Genomic DNA, 20,209 nt, shown 5'->3' on the forward strand with positions numbered 1-20,209 from the left:
GGCGCTGTGGGCCATCAGCAGCAGCAAAATTGTATTCCACCGCAATCAGTATCCCTCACTCTACTATTACCATCAAGCCAGGGGACCCACCCTGGTTCAATGAGGAGTGCAGAAGAGCATGCCAGGAGCAGCAGAAGGGGTACCTAAAAATGAGGTGCCAAGAACATAAGAAATAGAAGCAGCAGTAGGCCATGCGGCCCCTCGAGCCTGCTCCGCCATTCAATATGTTAGCGGCTGGTCATAGACCGCATCTCCGCCCGATCTCCATATCCCTTGATTCCCCTAGAGTCCAAAAATCTATCTATCTCGACCTTGAATATACTCATGACTCAGCATTCACAGCCCTCTTGGGCAGAGAATTCCAAAGATTCACAACCCTCTGGGTGAAGAAATTCCTCCTCATCTCGGTCTTAAATGGCCTACCCCTTATTCTGAGACTATGCCCCCTAGTTCTAGACACTCCAGCCAGGGGAAACAACCTCTCAGCATCTACCCTGTCAATCCCCCTCAGAATCTTGTATGTTTCAACGAGATCACCTCTCATTCTTCTAAACTCCAGAGAGTATAGGCCCATTCTACACAATCTCTCATCATAGGACAGCCCTCTCATCCCAGGAATCAATCTAGTGAACCTTCGTTGCACCGCCTCCAAGGCAAGTATATCCTTCCTTAGATAAGGAGACCAAAATTGTGCACAGTACTCCAGGTGTAGACTCACCAAGGCCCTGTACAATTGTAGCAAGACTTCCTTACTCTTATACTCCAACCCCCTTGCAATAAAGGCTAACATGCCATTTGCCTTCCTTATTGCTTGCTGTACCTGCATGCTAGCTTTCTGTGTTTCTTGCACGAGGACACCCAACTCTCTCTGAACACCAACATTTGAAAGTTTCTCACCATTTAAAAAATATTCTGTTTTTCTATTCTTCCTACTAAAGTGAATAACCTCACATTTCCCTACATTATACTCTATCTGCCACCTTACTGCCCACTCACTAAGTCTATCTATATCCCTTTGCAGACTCTTTCGGCTGGATTTTATGAATGGAGACGTGTTGGAGGCGGGACTGCTGCTTACCCAGTTTCAGTCCCGCCTCCATCAGCTTCTGGCCAACCAGTGGGACTTTCCTGATTGACCTTGTTAAGCCCGCCCAGCGGGCTCAGCAGGCCAATTAGGGGGAAGTCAGTGACAGAGCACGTCAATGTACGACGTGTCATCTGTCAAGAATTTTTGAAAGAAGAAATGTCATCGCTTGACAGCTCTGTGAAGCTGTCAAACACTGACGTTCTGTGTAGTTTGATGAGCCCTTGTGTTCAGGACTCATCAAACCTTTCTACTTTGCAGAAATCAGCTGGCTGTGGGATCGGAGGATCCAACAGCTAGTCTGTGATCTCTACAATGGAGATGACGGGGACTACGGCTCCACAGCGGCTGAAGGCTGTAGGGAGAAACAAAGGTAAGTTAACATTTTTTAACACTTTATACTCACCTCACATACTTACCACTCCACACTTGCACCCATCACTCACCTCTACATTGCACTTTCAGACCCCTCCGACCCCCGCAGATCTCCTATTCGCCTCCTACACCCCGGCGGGGTTCCCCCAGGTCGGGAAGCCCGCACTTCAGCACGAAAAATGGGGATAATCCTATTTTCTGCCTGTTAACTACCTGTTAACAAGCAGTTAATAGGCTTTAATCCTTTCCCGCCCCCAAATTCTGCAACTTTCCCGGTAGTCCTGCCTCCATACCCACCTCCTCGGGCTGAGAAAATCCAGCCCTTTGTGTTCTCCTCACAGCTTACTGTCCCACCTAGCTTTGTATCATCAGCAAACTTGAATACATTACACTTGGTCCCTTCATCTAGGTCATTAATATAGATTGTAAATAGCTGAGGCCCCAACACTGATCCTTGCGGCACCCTACTAGTTACAGCCTGCCAACCTGAAAAAGATTTGTTTACCCCTACTCTCTGTTTTCTGAACGTTAACCAATCCTCTATTCATGCTACTATATTACCCCCAACCCCATGAGCCCTAATCTTGTGTAATAACCTTTTGTGTGGCACCTTATCGAATGCCTTTTGGAAATCTAAATATACTACATCCACTGATTCCCCATTATCTACCCTGCTAGTTACATCCTCAAAAAACTCTAATAAATTTGTCAAACACGATTTCCCTTTCATAAAACCATGTTGACTCTGCCTAGTCATGTTATGATTTTCTAAGTGCCCTGATACCACTTCCTTAACAATGGATTCAAGCATTTTCCCGATGACTGATGTCAGGCTAACTGGCCTGTAGTTCCCTCCCTCCTTTCTTGAATAGCGGTGTTACATTTGCAACCTTCCAATCCGCTGAGACCATTCTAGAATCTAGGGAATTTTGGAAGATCAAAACCAATGCATCCACTATCTCTTCAGCCACCCCTTTTAGAACCCTAGGATGTAGGCCGTCAGAGCCAGGGGATTTGTTGGCTTTTAGTCCCATTAGTTTCTCTAGTACTTTTTCTCTACTTATATTAATTACGTTAAGTTCCTCACCCTCATTAGACCCTTGGTTCCCCACCATTTTTGGTATGCTTTTTGTGTCATCTACTGTGAAGACAGATACAAAATATTTGTTTAATGTTTCTGCCATTTCCTTATTCCCCATAATAATTTCTCCTGTCTCAGCCTCTAAGGGACCAGCGTTTACTTTTGACACTCTCTTCCTTTTTACATACTTGTAGTAGCTCTTACAATCTGCTTTTATATTTCTTGCTAATTTTCTCACATATTCTATTTTTTCCCTTTGTGTCAATTTTTTGGTCAACCTTTGCTGATTTCTGAAACTCTCCCAATCCTCAGGCTTACTATTATTCTTTGCAACATTATAAGTTTCTTCTTTCAATCTAATGCTATCCTTAACTTCTTTAGTTAGCCACGGTTGGGTCACTTTTCCCATGGAGCTTTTGTTTCTCAATGGAATGTATTTTTGTTGAGAAGTATGAAATATTTCTTTAAATGCTAGCCACTGCTTATCTACCGCCATACCCTATAATCTATTTTTCCTCTCTACCTTAGCCAATTCGCCCCATACCTATGTAATTGGCTTTATTTAAGTTTAAGACTCTAGTTTCGGACTTAGGCAAGTCACTCTCAAAATTAATGTGAAATTCTATCATATTATGATCACTCTGCCCCAAAGGATTCTTTACTATGAGATTGCTAATTAACCCTGTCTCATTACACAATACAAGATCTAAAATAGCCTGTTCCCTGGTTGGTTCCATGACGTATTGTTCTAGGAAACTGTCCCGAATGCATTCCATGAACTCGTCTTCCAGACTACCTTTGCCAATTTGATTTGTCCAGTCTATATGAAGATTAAAGCCCCCCAAGATTACTGCATTACCTTTGTTGCAAGCTCCTACTATTTCTTGATTAATATTCTATCCAATAGTATAGCTACTTTTAGGGGGCCTACATACTACTCCTACTAGTGTTTTCTACCCCTTGTAAGTCCTTATCTCCACCCATACTGATTCTACTTCCTGATCTTCCAAGCCAACATCCTTTCTCATACTGTCCTTATGTCATCCTTTATTATCAGGGCTACTCTCCCTCCTTTTCCATTCTGCCTGTCTTTTCGAAACGTCCAGTACCCTGGAACATTTTGTTCCCAACCTTGGCCACATTGCAACCACGTCTCTGTAATGGCTATTAGATCAAACCCATTTATCTCTATTTGTACCACTAGTTCACCTATCTTATTATGAATGCTTCGTGCATTCAGATAAAGAGTCTTTAATTTAAATTTTTACCATTATTCCCTGCTTTGACCTTATTCTCTGCTGCGCTACTACTGTTAAACTCTCTGGCGCTTCCTGTCACACTGATTATTTTTACTCAAATCGCTACACTGCTCTATTGCCTTGGCCTTTGTCTTTAGATTTCTAAATTTCCCCTCACCTGACTCTCCCACTACCCCTTTTTTAGTTTAAAGCCCTTTCCGTAGCCATAGTTATTCGATTCGCCAGGACGCTGTTCGCAGCCCGGTTTAAGTGGAGTCCGTCCCGACGGAACAGCTCCCTCTTTCCCCAGTATTGGTGCCAGTGCCCCATGAATTGAAACCCCTTTTTCCCACACCACTCTTTGAGCCACGCATTTAACTCTCTGATCTTCTTGACCCTATGCCAATTTGCACGTGGCTCAGGTAGTAATCCAGAGATTATTACCCTTGAGGTTCTGCTTATTAATTTAGACGCTAGCTCCTCAAACTCCCTCAGCAGAACCTCATTCTTAGTTCTACCTATGTCGTTGGTTCCTACATGGACCATGACAACTGGATCCTCCCCCTCCCACTCCAAGTTCTTCTCCAGCCACGAGGAGGTATCCATAACCCTGGCACCGGGCAGGCAACACAGCCTTCGGGACTCTCTTTCACGGCTGCAGAGCACAGTATCTAACCCCGACTATACTGTCCCCTACTACTACCACATTCCTTCCTTCATCCCCCCAATTGGATGGCCCCCTGTACCACAGTGTCGTGGTCAGTTTGCCCATCCTCCCTGCAGTCCTTTTCCTCATCCATACAGGTAGCAAGTACCTCGTACCTGTTGGACAAGGTCCAGGGCTGAGGCTCCTCCATCACTACATCCTGGGTCCCCATACCTTCCTGACTCACATAAGAACATAAGAAGTAGGAGCAGGAGTAGGCCATACGGCCCCTCGGGCCTGCTCCGCCATTCAATAGGATCATGGCTGATCCGAACCTAGACTCACGTCCACTTCCCTGCCCGCTGCCCATAACCCTTAATTCCCTTATCAGCTAGGAAACTGTCTATCTCCGTTTTAAATTTATTTAATGTCGCAGCTTCCACAGCTCTCTGAGGTAGCAAATTCCATAGATTTACTACCCTCTGAGTGAAGAAGTTTCTCCTCATCTCAGTTTTGAAACGGCAGCCCCTTATTCTAAGATTATGCCCCCTAGTTCTAGTCTCACCCATCAGTGGAAACATCCTCCACGCATCCACCCGATCAAGCCCCCTCACAATCTTATATGTTTCGATAAGATCGCCTCTCATTGTTCTGAATTCCAATGAGTAGAGGCCCAACCTACTCAACCTTTCCTCATAAGTCAACCCCCTCATCTCCGGAATCAACCGAGTGAACCTTCTCTGAACTGCCTCGAGAGCAAACATATCTTTTCTTAAATATGGAAACCAAAACTGTACGCAGTATTCCAGGTGTGGCCTTACCAGTACCCTGTATAACTGAAGCAAGACTTCCCTGCTTTTATACTCCATCCCCCTTGCAATAAAAGCCAAGATTCCATTGGCCTTCCTGATCACCTGCTGTACCTGCATACTAACGTTCTGTGTTTCGTGCACCAGGACCCCCAGATCCCTTTGTACTGTAGCACTTTGCAGTTTCTTTCCATTTAAATAATAACTTGCTCTTTGATTTTTTCTGCCAAAGTGCATAACCTCACACTTTCCAACATTATATTCCATCTGCCAAATTTCTGCCCACTCACTTAGCCTGTCTATGTTCTTTTGCAGGTTTTTTATGTCCTCCTCACTCACTGCTTTCCCTCCCATCTTTATATCGTCGGCAAACTTGGATATGTTGCACTTGGTCCCCTCCTCCAAATCGTTAATATAGATTGTAAAGAGTTGGGGTCCCAGCACTGACCCCTGCGGAACACCACTAGTTACTGATTGCCAACCCAAGAATGAACCATTTGTCCCAACTCTCTGTTTTCTGTTAGATAGCCAATCCTCCACCCATGCCAGTATATTACCCCCAATCCCGTGATTTTTTATCTTGTGCAGTAATCTTTTGTGTGGCACCTTGTCAAATGCCTTTTGGAAGTCCAAATACACCACATCCACTGGTTCCCCTTTATCCACCATGTTTGTTACGTCCTCAAAGAATTCGAGCAAATTTGTCAAGCATGATTTCCTTCATAAAACCATGCTGACTCTGTCCGATTAAATTATGCTTATCCAAATGTCCTGTTACTGCTTCCTTAATAATGGACTCCAACATTTTACCAACCACAGATGTTAGGCTAACTGGTCTATAGTTTCCAGCCTTTTGTCTACCTCCCTTTTTAAATAAGGGCATTACATTAGCAGTTTTCCAATCTGCTGGGACCTTTCCTGAATCCAGGGAGTTTTGGAAAATTACCACCAATGCTTCCGCAATCCCTACCGCTACTTCTCTCAAGACCTTAGGATGTAAGCCACCAGGTCCAGGGGATTTATCCGCCTTATGTTCTTAAGTCCCATTATCTTACCGAGTACCATCTCCTTAGTGATTTTAATCGTGTTTAGCTCCTCCCCCCCTATAGCCCCCTGTTTGTCCAGTGTTGGAATATTTTTAGTGTCCTCTACTGTAAAGACTGATACAAAATATTTGTTCAGCGTATTTGCCATCTCCATGTTCCCCACTACTAATTTCCCGGTCTTGTCCTCGAAGGGACCAACATTCACTTTAGCCACCCGTTTTCTTTTTATATAACTGTAGAAACTCTTGCTATCTGTTTTTATATTTTTTGCTAGTTTACTTTCATAATCTATCTTCCCTTTCTTAATTAATCTTTTAGTTATTCTTTGCTGGCTTTTAAATGCTTCCCAATCTTCTATCCTCCCACTAGATTTGGCTACTTTATATGCCCTTGTTTTCAGTCGGATACTGTCTTTTATTACTTTACTTAGCCACGGATGGCTGTCTTTTCTTTTACGCCCCTTTTTCCTCAGTGGAATATATTTTTCTTGAAAGTTGTGAAATATCTCCTTGAATGTACATCACTGCTCATGTACCGTCTTACACCTTAATCTATTTTCCCAGTCCACTTTAGTCAACTCTGCTCTCATACCTTCATAGTCTCCTTTATTTAAGCTTAGTACGCTGGTTTGAGATCCAACTCTCTCATCCTCCAACTGAATTTGGAATTCAACCATGTTATGGTCACTCATTCCAAGGGGATCCTTTACTGGGACATTTTTTATTAATCCTGTCTCGTTACACAAGACCAGATCTAAGATTGCCTGCCCCCTGGTTGGTTCAGTAACATACTGCTCAAGGAACCCGTCCCTAATGCACTCTATGAACTCTTCCTCAAGGCTGCCCTGCCCAATTTGATTTGTCCAGTCAATGTGAAAGTTAAAATCTCCCATGATTATAGCTGTTCCCATATTACAAGCCCCAACTATTTCCTGATTTATACTCCGACCAATAGAGTTGCAACTGTTAGGAGGCCTATAGACTACGCCCACTAGTGACTTTTTCCCCTTATTATTCCTTATCTCCACCCAAACTGTTTCACTATCCTGATCCTTTGACCCAATATCATTTCTCACTATTGCAGTGATTCCATCCTTTATTAACATAGCCACTCCACCTCCCTTTCCTTCCTGTCTGTCCTTCCTAATAGTCAAATACCCCTGGATGTTTAGTTCCCAGTCATGGTCACCTCGCAGCCATGTTTCTGTAATGGCCACCAGATCATACCCACGTGTAGTTATTTGTACCGTCAACTCGTCTATTTTGTTACGAATGCTGCGTGCATTCAGATAAAGAACTTTTAAATATGCTTTGTGACAATTTATTCCTGCTTTTACCCCCTTTACTACTTTACCTTTATATATTCTGTCCCTTCCTGACATGCTCTGGTTTTTAATTTCCCCACTGCTACTTTGCTCTATTGCCTTCTCCGCTGACATTTTTATTTTTCGCTCTCTTGAAACCTCCCCCGCACTAATTAGTTTAAAGCCCTCTCTACAGCCCTAGTTATTCGATTTGCCAGGATTCTAGTCCCAGCACTGGCCAAGTCAAGTCCGTCCCAACGGAACAGCTCTCTCCTGTCCCAGTACTGGTGCCAGTGTCCCAAGAAGCAAAACCCATTTCTCCCACACCAGTCTTTGAGCCACACATTTAACTCTCTGATTTTATTTACCCTAGCCAAATTTGCTCGTGGCTCAGGTAGTAATCCAGAGATTATTACCCTTGTGGTTCTGCTTTTTAATTTGGCCCCTAGGTGCTCATACTCCCTCAGCAGAACCTCTTTCCTTGTCCTATCTACGTCGTTGGTACCAACATGGACCACGACAACTGGATCCTCCCCCTCCCACTCCAAGTTTCTCTCCAGCCCAGAGGAGATGTCCTTAACCCTGGCACCGGGCAGGCAACACAACCTTCGGGACTCTCGCTCTCGGCTGCAAAAACCCCTATCTATCCCCCTTATGATACTATCCCCTACCACTACAACATTTCTTTTTACTCCCCCCACTTGAATGGCCCCCTGTTCCACAGTGCTGTGGCCAGGTTGTTCATCCTCCCTGCAGTCCCTGCTCCTGTCCTCACAGGGAGTAAGAGCCACGAACCTGTTGGACAAGAGCAAGGGCTGCGGCTCCTCCAACACTACCTCCTGGATCCCCGTACCTGCCTCACTCATAGTCACACCCTCCTGTCCCTGACCACAGACTACATCTGAATTAGTTAATCTAATTGGTGTGACTACTTCCTGGAACACAGAGTCCAGGTAACTCTCCCCCTTCCTGATGTGTCACAGTGTTTGAAGCTCGGACTCCAGCTCATCAACACGGAGCCGGAATTCCTCGAGCAGCCAACACTTACTGCAAATGTGATCACCGTGAGCATCAATGGTGTCCACCAGCTCCCACATATGGCAGCAGTAACACATCACCTGCTCTCCCATTCTATGTTATACCCATTAATATTATTTTTAAATACCCTCTGCCCCGATTCTAGATGATAAATATCACACCTTAGAAACTATAAACCACAGAGTTTAAGTTTAAAAAGAGAGAAATACTCACCAACCAATCACTTACCTGCATTCTGGTGACGTCACACTTCGATTATTTTTTACCTCTCTCCTTCCTTCCCTCCGAGTTCCGAGTTCGGAGATTGGTACGCCTTACCTGGTCTCTGGAGCCTTTTATAGCCCCGCTGCTGTCGCTGAAATTCCCGCCGACGCTCTGAGGCCTTACCTGGTCTCTGGAGCCTTTTATAGCCCCGCTGCTGTCGCTGAAATTCCCGCCGACGCTCTGAGGCCTTACCTGGTCTCTGGAGCCTTTTATAGCCCCGCTGCTGTCGCTGAAATTCCCGCCGACGCTCTGAGGCCTTACCTGGTCTCTGGAGCCTATTATAGCCCCGCTGCTGTCGCTGAAATTCCCGCCGACGCTCTGAGGCCTTACCTGGTCTCTGGAGCCTTTTATAGCCCTGCTGCTGCCGCTGAAATTCCTGCCCTCCTGTCCCTGACCACTGACAAACTCTAAAATACTACTTAACCTAAAGGGTGTGATTGCCTCCTGGAACAAAGTGTCCAGGTAACTCTCCCCCGCCCTGATGCATTGCAATGTCTGCAGCTCGTACTCTAGCTCAACAATTCTGAGCCGACGTTTCTCGAGTTGCAGACATTTACTGCAGATGTGGTTGCTCGGGATCGCGATGCTCTCCACTAACTCCCACATGCTGCAGTTACGATACACCACCTGCCCTGCCATTGCTAACCTTGTTTTATTTATTAATTAATTAGTTAAAGATTTTATTCAATCGATATGTTAGGTTTATTGTTTGATTATTTTATTTAGTTTAAGTTATTAATTTATTAAGTACTAGCAAGTTACAGTTTCTCAGTTCTTAATTTAACCACCTTCCCTAACTCAGAGAGCAAAAAAGAGCTGTAATACTCACCAACCAATCACGTACCTGCTGTCCTGTGACGTCACTCTTTGATGATGTTTTCGAATCGGAGTCTCGCCGCTGCCACTGCTTCAATTCAGCCCCGCTCTCAGGCCGCTCTTTATCCTCTCACCGCTGCCGCTGCTTTCAATCTCGGGAAGCTGCAACACAGGACTACATGCATGCGAAACAGCGGAAGCAGCATGCTATAGACAGAGCTAAGCGATTCCACAACCAATGGATCAGGTCAAAGCTCTGCAGTCCTGCTGCATCCAGTCTTGAATGATGGTGGACAATTAAACAACAAACGGGTGGAAGAGGCTCCGTGATTATCCCCATTCTCAATGATGGCAGAGCCCAGCACGTGAGTGCAAAAGACACGGCTGAAGCATTTGCAATCATCTTCAGCCAGAAATTATGAGTGGATGATTCATATCACCCTCCTTCAGAGGTCCCCACCATTACAAAAGCCAGTCTTCAGCCAATTCGATTCACTCCATGTGATATCAAGAAACAGCTGAGCGCACTGGATACAGCAAAGTCTATGGGCCCCAACAACATCCTGGCTGTCGTGCTGAAGACTTGTGCTCCAGAACTAGCCACGCCTCTAGTCAAGCAGTTCCAGTACAGCTACAACACTGGCATCTACCCAACAATGTGGAAAACTGCCCAGGTATGTTTTGTCCACAAAAAGCAGGACAAATCCAATCCGGCCAATTACCGCCCCATTGGCTTGCTTTCAATCATCAGCAAAGTGATGGAAGATGTCGTCGACAGTGCTATCAAGCAGCACTTACTCACCAATAACCTGCACACCGATGCTCAGTTTGGGTTCCGCCAGGACCACTTGGCTCCAGGACTCATTACAGCCTTGGTCCAAACATGGACAAAAGAGCTGAATTCCAGAGGTGGGGTGAGAGTGACTGCCCTTGACTTCAAGGCAGCATTTGACCGAGTGTGGCATCAAGGAGCCCTAGTAAAACTGAAGTCAATGGGAATCAGGGACTGGAGTCATATCCAGCACAAAGGAAGATGGTTGTGGTTGTTGGAGGTCAATCATCTCAGCCCCAGGACATCGCTGCAGGAGTTCCTCAGGGCAATGTCCTAGGCCCGACCATCTTCAGCTGCTTCATCAATGACCTTCCCTGCATCATAAATGGCGATGTTCGCTGATGATTGCACAGTGTTCAATTCCATTCACAACTCCTCAGATAATGAAGCAGTCTATGCCCACATGTAGCAAGACCTGGATGACATTCAGACTTGGGCTGATGTGTGGCGCAAATTTTACTTGCCATTTAAGTGCCAGGCAATGACTATCTTCAACAAGAGAGAGTTTAACCACCGCCCCTTGACATTCAACAGTATTACCATCACAGAATCCTCCACTATCAACATCTGGGGGGCCACCATTGACCAGAAACTTAACTGGACCAGCCACATAAATACTGTGGCCTCAAGAGCAGGTCAGAGGCTAGGTATTCTGCAGCGAGTGTCTCACCTCCTGACTCCCCAAAGCCTTTCCACCATCTACAAGGCACAAGTCAGGAGTGTGATGGAATACTCTCCACTTGCCTGGATGAGTGTAGTTCCAACAACACTCAAGAAGCTCGACATTATCAAGCCCGCCTGATTGGTACCCTATCCACCACCTTAAACATTCACATCCTCCGCCACTGGCGCACTGTGGCTGCAGTGTGTACCATCAGTGCAGTAACTCCCCAAGGCTTCTTCGACAACACCTCCCAAACCAGCGACCTCTACCACCTAGAAGGACAAGGGCAGCATGGAACACCATCCTCCAAGTTCCCCTCCAAGTCACGCATCACCCTGACTTGGAAATATATAGGCATTCCTTCATCATCGTTGGGTCAAAATCCTGGAACTCCCTCCCGAACACTATGGGAGTACCTTCGCCACACGGACTGCAGCAGTTCAAGAAGGCGGCTCACCACCACCTTCTCAAGGGCAACTAGGGATGGGCAATAAATGCTGGCCTTCCAGTGATGCCCACATCCCAGGAATGCATTAAAAAAAGCTGTAAGTAGTTTGATGAAAATGAAATGTGCAATAGAAACCAGGGGAAAGTAGTGAGTAAAAGACACGATCGCCCTCTAGTGGCAAAAAAAATCAAATATTAGAACATAAATTAACAAAAAAACTATTTCTACAAAAATTTAATAAGTAAAACTGCTTCAGTTTGTCTCCTTCTTCAGAGACAAAAATCCAATGATTTCAGAAATCAAACTGAATGTTTTGTTGGTGTGATGCGAGCAGGAAAGAAAGCAGTAACCACTTATGTAATCCTACACAACAGTGGTGTAAATATAACTTGTGGACTAAATAAAATCAAGAAGCTAATGGAAAAAAATGACAAACTCTAGAATAGAAACTAACAAAAAAATCAACTCAGGCAGCAAGCTTTCCTCAAATTCCTTCAAACCAATTATAAAAGTGAATGGTGCACCAAGAAAGAAAAGGTCCAAAGTAAATTGTAAATTTGCACAGACATGGTCACCCTCTGGTGGCAAGAAAAGCCTACAGCACCTTGGTATAATCCCAGTTTAGTACTAACTAGGCCTGGCTTGGTTATCTTCTAAGATCAGACATATTCAAGATACTGTAGTGTGGTTGTAGATGTTTATTAATGCTCTTTTCAGTCCATTTAAGCAGTCACTTACTGTATTGTCTTTTTTCTCTCCAACTAATGATCATGGCATAACTTCTTCCTTAGAAAGCTGAGAACTAATTATGTAATATGTGTTACGGTTATATAGGATTACACCTCAAATTACTGACAGATTTTTTTCTCAAAACACTAATAAAGTGTCAATTGTTCAGCATACTAGTATCTCCCCTAGTAAATAAATCTTTACAACAGATATATAATTTGCCTCAACAGTATTTCTATATTACCTCACTCATGAAGCTCTATTTTCAAACTGAGAAAACTGCATTTCAAAAACACACAGGCTCAAGTGATGCATTCTGTACCACTTCACGGGTTTTTAAAACCATTGCTCCCTGACTTATGCCCTCCATTTGAAAATCAGCCTAAGATACCAAAGGTAGGTGAAAAGAAAGGACTTCGTAATGATATATAAATTAATTTTATGCCAACAATGACTCAGCATGAGAAAATGAAAGCTATATTATGGTTTACAACATGTCTAGAAAGAAAAAAGAATTTGCATTTATATAGTGCCTTCATGACTTCAAGACATCTCAAAAGCTTCAAAGGCAATTAATTACTTTTGAAGGGCAGTCATTGTTGTCATGTAGGGAAATGTTTCAGCCAATTTCAGCACAGCAGGGTCCCACAAACAGCAATAACATTAATTACCAGATAATCTTTTTCAGGTGGTGATTGAGGGATAAACATTGGTCAGGATACCAGGAGAAATCCCTCGCTCTTCAAATAGTGCCATGGGATCTGGCACTTCCAGCAGTGCAGTACTGAAGGAATGTTAGCCTAAATTATGTGCTCAAGTCTCTGGAGTGGGGTTTGAACCCACGACTTTCTGACTTAGAGACAACAGTGCTACCAATTGAGCCAAGGCTAGCACTTGCATGACATTGACATATTTTTGTCAAAGTTTCCAACATTGCAAGTCCCAGATGTGAAATTTTCAATCAACTGTTACTTTTTTTTTATTTGTTCATGAGATGTGGGCATCATTGGCAATGCCAGCATTTATTGCCCATCCCTACTTGCCCTTGAGAAGGTGGTGCTGAACCGCTGCAGTCTGTGTGCTCCTGTTGCAGCAGTTTGGTGCAACTCAGAGGGCAGCTGTGGGTCTGGAGTCACATATAGGCCAGACCAGGTAAGGAAGGCAGATTTCCTTCCCTAAAGGACATTAGTGAACCAAATGAGTTTTTACAACAGTGTTGTAGTTTCATGGTCACCATTACTGATACTTGATTACTAGTCCAGTAACATAACCACTATGCTACCATTCCCAGGCTTTATGACTTACGTCATAACAAGCATTTTTAAAAGTAGCAAGCTGTGTTTGGCTCAGGAATTGATCCCGACAGCCTCCAGTTCCACCTATCAGCCTTGGCTGCCGTGTTTCACACATTACAACAGTAACTACACTTCAAATACTACTTCATTGGCGGTTAAGCATTTTGGGACATTCTGAGGTTCTGATAGGCGCTATATAAATGCAAGTTCTTTCTTTCTAAATGATCTGATTGGTTGATACTGACAGCCACCAATTTCAATGGAAAAAGTTGATTTTTCTTGCGAATCACAAACGAACACAGGATAGAAATATTAACTGTCAGCTTGCAACTGGCAGGTGTATAAAAAGTGTTTAAACTGCCCCCCTCCCCTTCTTTAAAGAATCTCAGGTAACGTAAATGAATGTGATTATTCAGGACATTCATTTATATGACTACTTATTTTTTGCGTTATTTTAATTTTTTTTAAATTTCATTCATGAAATCACTCATCCATCTCACACGTCAGACTGCCATAGCTGGTATGATACACAGCCTTTAATGCTAAGTCTTCACTCACTAAGAATGCAAAAATCTCTTTACACAGCAATGACACTGATATTGACGCTAGCCTGTCAAAGTACAGTAGATGTTCAAGGTGTTTTTGTTTCCTCATATAAAAAATAGGCCTTTACATGCCTGCATAGCTCCAGAACTAGCCACGTATCTAGCCAAGATGTTCCAGTACTGCTACAACATTGGCATCTATCTGACAATGTGGAAAACTGCCCAGATATGTCCTGTCCACAAAAAGCAGGACAAATCCAATCGGGCCAATTACCGCCCCATCAGTCTACTCTCAATCATCAGCAAAGTGATGGAAGGTGTCATCGACAGTGCTATCAAGCGGCAAACATGGACAAAGGAGCTGAATTCCAGAGGCGAGGTGAAAGTGACTGTCCTTGACATCAAAGCAGCATTTGACCGAGTATGGCATCAAGGAGCCTTAGTAAAACTGAAGTCAACGGGAATCGGGGGGAAAACTCTCCACTGGCTGGAGTCATACCTAGCACAAAGGAAGATGGTTGTGGTGGTTAAAGGTCAATCATCACAGCCCCAGGGCATCGCTACAGGAGTTCCTCAGGGCAGTGTTCTAGGCCCAACCATCTTCAGCTGCTTCATCAATGACCTTCCCTCCAACACAAGGTCAGAAATGGGGATGTTTGCTGATGACTGCGCAGTGTTAAGCGTCATTCACAACTCTTCAGATAATGAAGCAGTCCATGCCCGCATGCAACAAGACCTGGATGACATTCAGGCTTGGGCTGATAAGTGGCAGGTAACATTCGTGCCACAGATGTGCCAGGCAATGACTATTTCCAACAAGCGAGAGTCTAACCACCGCCCCTTGACATTCAATGGCATTACCATCGCCAAATCCCCCACCATCAACATCCTGGGGGTCACCATTAACCAGAAACTTAACTGGACCAGCCACATAAATACTGTGGCAACAAGAGCAGGTCAGAGGCTGGGTATTCTGCGGTGAGTGTCTCACCTCCTGTCTCCCCAAAGCCTTTCCACCATCTACAAGGCACAAGTAAGGAGTGTGATGGAATACTTTCCACTTGCCTGGATGAGTGCAGCTCCAACAACACTCAAGAAGCTCGACACCATCGAGGACAAAGCAGCCCACTTGATTGGCACCCCATCCACCACCTTAAACATTCACTCCCTCCACCATCGGTGTACAGTGGCTGCAGTGCGTACCATCTACAAGATGCACTATAGCAACTTGGCAAGCCTTCTTCGGCAGCACCTCTAAAACCCGTGACCTCTTCCACCTAGAAGGACAAGGGCAGCAGGTGCATGGGAACACCACCCTCCAACTTCCCCTCCAAGTCACACACCATCCTGACTTAGAAGTATATCACTGATCCTTCATCGTCGCTGGGTCAAAATCCTGGAACTCCCTACCTAACAGCACTGTGGGAGAACCTTCACCACACGGACTGCAGCGGTTCAAGGAGGCAGCTCACCATCACCTTCTCAAGGGCAAATAGGGATGGGCAATAAATGCTGGCCTTGAAAGCGACGCCCACACCCCATAAAAAAAATATTTAAGTGTAATGAAATCTTTTATGTATGTGGGCAAAACAATGCTTTCCTATGATGAAGCATGGCTCAGCCATGTCAAGCGGTGCCAGCTTTGTTCTCCACAGCCAAAACTGCCTGCACTAATAATCCAGAGAACATGGGGGAAAAATTCAATGCTTTGCACCTCCCATTAGTGCCCTGAGGGGGTGTTAACGGGAGGCGCAAAACAACTAGCGCCCGGGCACAGCACCACTAACGCCTCCCGCAAAATTCAGCAGGAGGTTAGCGGCGGCGGTAGCGTCCTGCGGCACTACGCCTCTGGCAATGATGTCATCGCTGTGCACAGCACCCCGGCCGCAAACTTGGCTCGTGCCCCCTGACCTACCGCAGGACGCTATGTCTGACAGGGTCAGGGGGGCATTCTTGCGGCTGGAGCGGCGATAATTAAAGGGCAGGTGCCGGGCGGCCATTTTTTTTGGGTCGCCTGCTAGCACCTGCCCCCTCTGGCCTCCTGTATGCCGGGCTCTTTTGCCGGTAGGGACCCGGTGAACGCTGAACTAGTCCCCTCACCTTTAATCAGGGGAGGGAGGCCTGCAGCACTGCTGCACGTAGCGCCGCGATAGTCAATGGGAGTGCCCCAAGAGGGAGAGGGAGCACTTCCAGTAGTGCCCCACCTCCTGCTTGGGGCGCTTCCATTTAATTTCGGGTGCAGGGGCACTAACCTTTTTGGAGTGCTAAAAGTAGCGCCCCAGCGAAGTTAGCGCCCCAAAGGGGGCGCAACCGAATTTTCCCCCCCATGAGTTCAAATCCCACCATGGCAGTTTGAGAATTTAAATTCAGTTTTAAAAATCTGAAAATAAAAAGTTGGTATCAGTAATAGTAACCATGAAGCTGTCGAATTGTCATCAAAAAAAAGTTGGTTCACTAATATTCTTCAGGGAAGCAAACATACTGTCCTTACCCAATCTGGTCTATATCTGACAGTCCCACACCAATGTGGCTGACCCTTAATTGCCCTCTGATATTGCCAGCATGCCACTCAGTTGACGGGCAATAAATAAATGCTGGCCTAGCCAACAACGTCCACATCCCAAGAATTAGTCAGAAAACAAATTCAGGATCAGCCTGAAGGGCAAGGACAACGCTCCATCCCCCTATCCCACCACAACCAACAGTCTGCTAACATCACGGTCCCACTCTCATCTCAAACATCAATATGAGAGGGGTTCACGGATTTTTTCATTCCCAAGGTTGAGACTATGTGTGCCACTTCCTCACCTTTCGCTCATCACCAACCCTTGGCTTCCTACCAATCTCTAACCCACTCTAGCCATGAACCCTCATGATTTTGCAGTTTCTCCCCACCTCTACCGATCTTTTCCAAACTCTTCCATCAGGTTTCCTTGAACCCCTCCCTACCCAACTCCTGACTACTTAACTTCCTTCCTGTCCCACATGCTGGCTGACATTGTCGCAATTCCCTTTCCTCAGGCACTATCCCTCTCCCTTTCAAAACTGCCATTACTAACCTCTCTGCAAAAAACATACCCTTGACCTACCCATTTTATCCAATAACCAACCTTGAATTAAGAAGGATGGACCTTCACAGTTGTGTATCTCTTCCTATGACTTTACAACACTGCAGACTCTTTATATTTGCATAGTACACCAAACATGGTAAAAAATAAACTAAGAATTGCTTAAATATAGAAACCAAACCATGCATTGTCAAAAAAAATGCCTGAAAGCAGGTATTTTAAATAAAACATTTGTGTTGCAGCCATCACTTACTGTTATACTCAAACACGGCCTACTTATCCAATACTATATAGAAACCTGTATACTCTATTTAAATTACTGTTCTTTCCAGAGGTAAACTGCAGTGATTGAATCATCATAACTTAAAACGATGGTTGAACTCCCTTGCATATGGAAAATTTACAATTGTCATTAACATTGAAAAATAAAAAGTTGTGATGACTAGCACTATTGCGCACTCAGCAAATGTGACTGCACTTACCAATCTTAGGAATCAAATTATTTTGAAAGTAGACAATTTTCAGATCTCTGCACCATTTGTCAATGTATTCAATTTTTTCTATTTCTTGCTGATGCAATGAAATTTCTTCGAGTGAAAATATCTCACAGTTATTATGTTCTGCTCGTTGCCTTATCAAACTTTCAGTAACTGTAAGACAGCAAAATCAGTGAGGTAACAGGGCAGCACGCAACTGCAAAAAAAAGGATTTCCTTCTGGTGATTTTTTAAAACAATCATTACTTACTCTAGAAAACAAAACTGCAGTACTACAATAAAGAAAACTAAATCTAGTTTACATGACATTCTGCACTGAAAAAGCTCAAGCAACACGTAACCATCATCTGAACCTGATGAGATTTCAGACTTGATATCACGCAAGAATAAATGTCAATTTTGTGAGGCAATTTTATTCAGTTCAGATGAATTTTTTACCAACAAGTATCATGGGGTAATCTAATGATGAGTATGTTGTATTACTGGACATCGATATTGAAAGTTTGGCAGTGTCAAGGGAATACACAATAAATGGTAGGATACGGAGAAGTGCAGAGGAACAAAGGGGCCTTGGAGCGCATGTCCACAGATCCCTGAAGATAGCAGGACAGGTAGATAAGGCAGTTAAGAAGGCATACGGGATACTTTCCTTTATTAACTGAGGCATAGAATAGAGGAGCAGGGAAGTTATGATTGAACTGTATAAAACACTAGTTAGACCACAGCTAGAGTACAGCAAACAGTTCTGGTCACCACATTACAGGAAGGATGTGATCGCACGAGAGAGGGTATAGAGGAGATTTATGAGGATGGTTCCAGGACCGGAGAGTTTTAGCTATGAGAAAAAGATTGGATAGGCTGGGTTGTTTTCTTTGGAACAGAGGAGGTGGAGAGGAGATATAATTCCAGTGCATAAAATTATGAGGGGCCTCGATAGAATGGATAGGAAGGACCTATTTCCCTTAGCAGAGAGGCCAATAACCAGGGGCACAGATTTAAGGTAATTGGTACAAGGATTAGAGGGGAGTTGAGGAGAATTTTTTTTCACCCAGAGGGTGGTGGGGGTCTGGAACGCACTGCCTGAAAAGGGTGGTAGTGATGAAAACCGAAGAAAAGTACTTGGATATGCACTTGAAGTGCTGTAACCTACAAGGCTATGGACCAAGAGCTGGAAAGTGGGATTAGGCTGGATAGCTCTTGTTCAGCTGGCACAGACTCAGTGGGCCAAATGGCTCCTTCTGTGCCGTAAATTTCTTTGACTTTACAGTTCTCAGATGAGAGTACCTGATTCGCTATAATGCCGATTCCTTTCCCTTTTGTCCGGTCTGCCCCAACCAAGGCAACAGTCCACTAACCCACCTCTATGGAACTAGCTGATCGGAGGTGTCCGAAGGATCCGCGGGACAGATCTCCCTCCTCCCTGGTTACTCCCTGCCTTCTGCCAATTCCCGGCCCGGCCCCAGGCGGAGCGGCACAGCAGCTCTCTGCACCCACTCTCTCCCAACCGCTTTACCTCAGGAGCGGAGCTGCTACAACCGGCCAGGCGAGTTTGAGAGGGGAGGGGGCCCGGCCCGCGGACATCCTGCTGGCCGAGTGCGGCACATAACCCGGGGGACGAGGAGTAGCTGGGGGCTCGGCGCCCGGTTTGGCGGGGCCGCGGGGATTTCGTTATTAAATGGTGAGCAGCTGCGCCTTCGCTCTGTGTCGGACACTGGGTCCCAGGCAGGGGAGGAGAGAGGAAAGGCCGCCGGCCGTTTCAGGCTCCACTCACTTCGCACCATCGTGGCTTCTTGCTGGAATCGGTCGGAGTGGAGCTGTTAGCGCCGCTGTAACCATGGAAACCTCCCTCCAGGCCCTTCCAATAACAGCGGCACCAAAAACACTTTCCAAACAGTCGCACTGTGCATCTCCTTTTGAAATATTTTCTCTCTGCCCGCCCGTGGTAAGCAAAAACTTCAAAATGCGTCAAAGTCCATTACATTTATGTAAAATAAACACCATTAATTATATCTAGGTTTAAAATAAGTTGTCAGCCACGTGTGATTCCCCATTTGCACAAATGGTTGCATAAAGGTAAAGCTGGAAAACTGGCAAAAGCTGACACATCCCCCAAAAGCTGGCATGTCAAGAATGGTTCTGATTATAATCCAGCCACACACGAAAATAAACTACATGGGCTTTGTAACTATGCGTACATTCTTAAACTGCTTTCGACTACAAAACAGTGGTGACTACTTTTTAAATTAATTAATTAGTTGTGAAGCAATTAAGGATGTCATGGTATTGTGAAAGATGTTATGTAAATGTCTTTCACCTGTATCGAAGAAGGGGGTAACATGAAAGCCTGGAGGAAATCTAAGTGTTGAAGGCACAATAGCAAAATACTGCAGATGCTGGAAATCTGAAATAACAACAGAAAATTCTGAAAACAC

At 44.9% G+C, this 20,209-nt stretch overlaps 1 protein-coding gene across 2 annotated transcripts in view; it reads right to left on the reverse strand.

Annotated features, from left to right (window-relative positions):
- Positions 1 to 19,683, reverse strand: part of dnaaf11 (dynein axonemal assembly factor 11) — a 148,109-nt gene extending 128,426 nt beyond the window's left edge. The window contains exons 1-2 of one of the 2 annotated variants that reach the window (XM_085992849.1): positions 19,549 to 19,683; positions 17,764 to 17,931 (exon numbers count right to left, since the gene is read on the reverse strand). In XM_085992849.1, coding sequence (XP_085848975.1) covers positions 17,764 to 17,931; positions 19,549 to 19,558 — 178 coding nt within the window. In that variant the 5' untranslated portion in view covers positions 19,559 to 19,683. The remainder of the gene's footprint in view (positions 1 to 17,763; positions 17,932 to 19,548) is intronic. The other variant, XM_085992848.1, reaches the window with a different exon arrangement.
- Positions 19,684 to 20,209: the final 526 nt, after the last annotated feature.

Source organism: Somniosus microcephalus, chromosome 7, assembly GCF_052327205.1.
Source record: "Somniosus microcephalus isolate GS21.2 chromosome 7, FLI_Smic_1.0, whole genome shotgun sequence".
In the NCBI taxonomy this organism is placed as follows: Eukaryota; Metazoa; Chordata; class Chondrichthyes; order Squaliformes; family Somniosidae; genus Somniosus; species Somniosus microcephalus.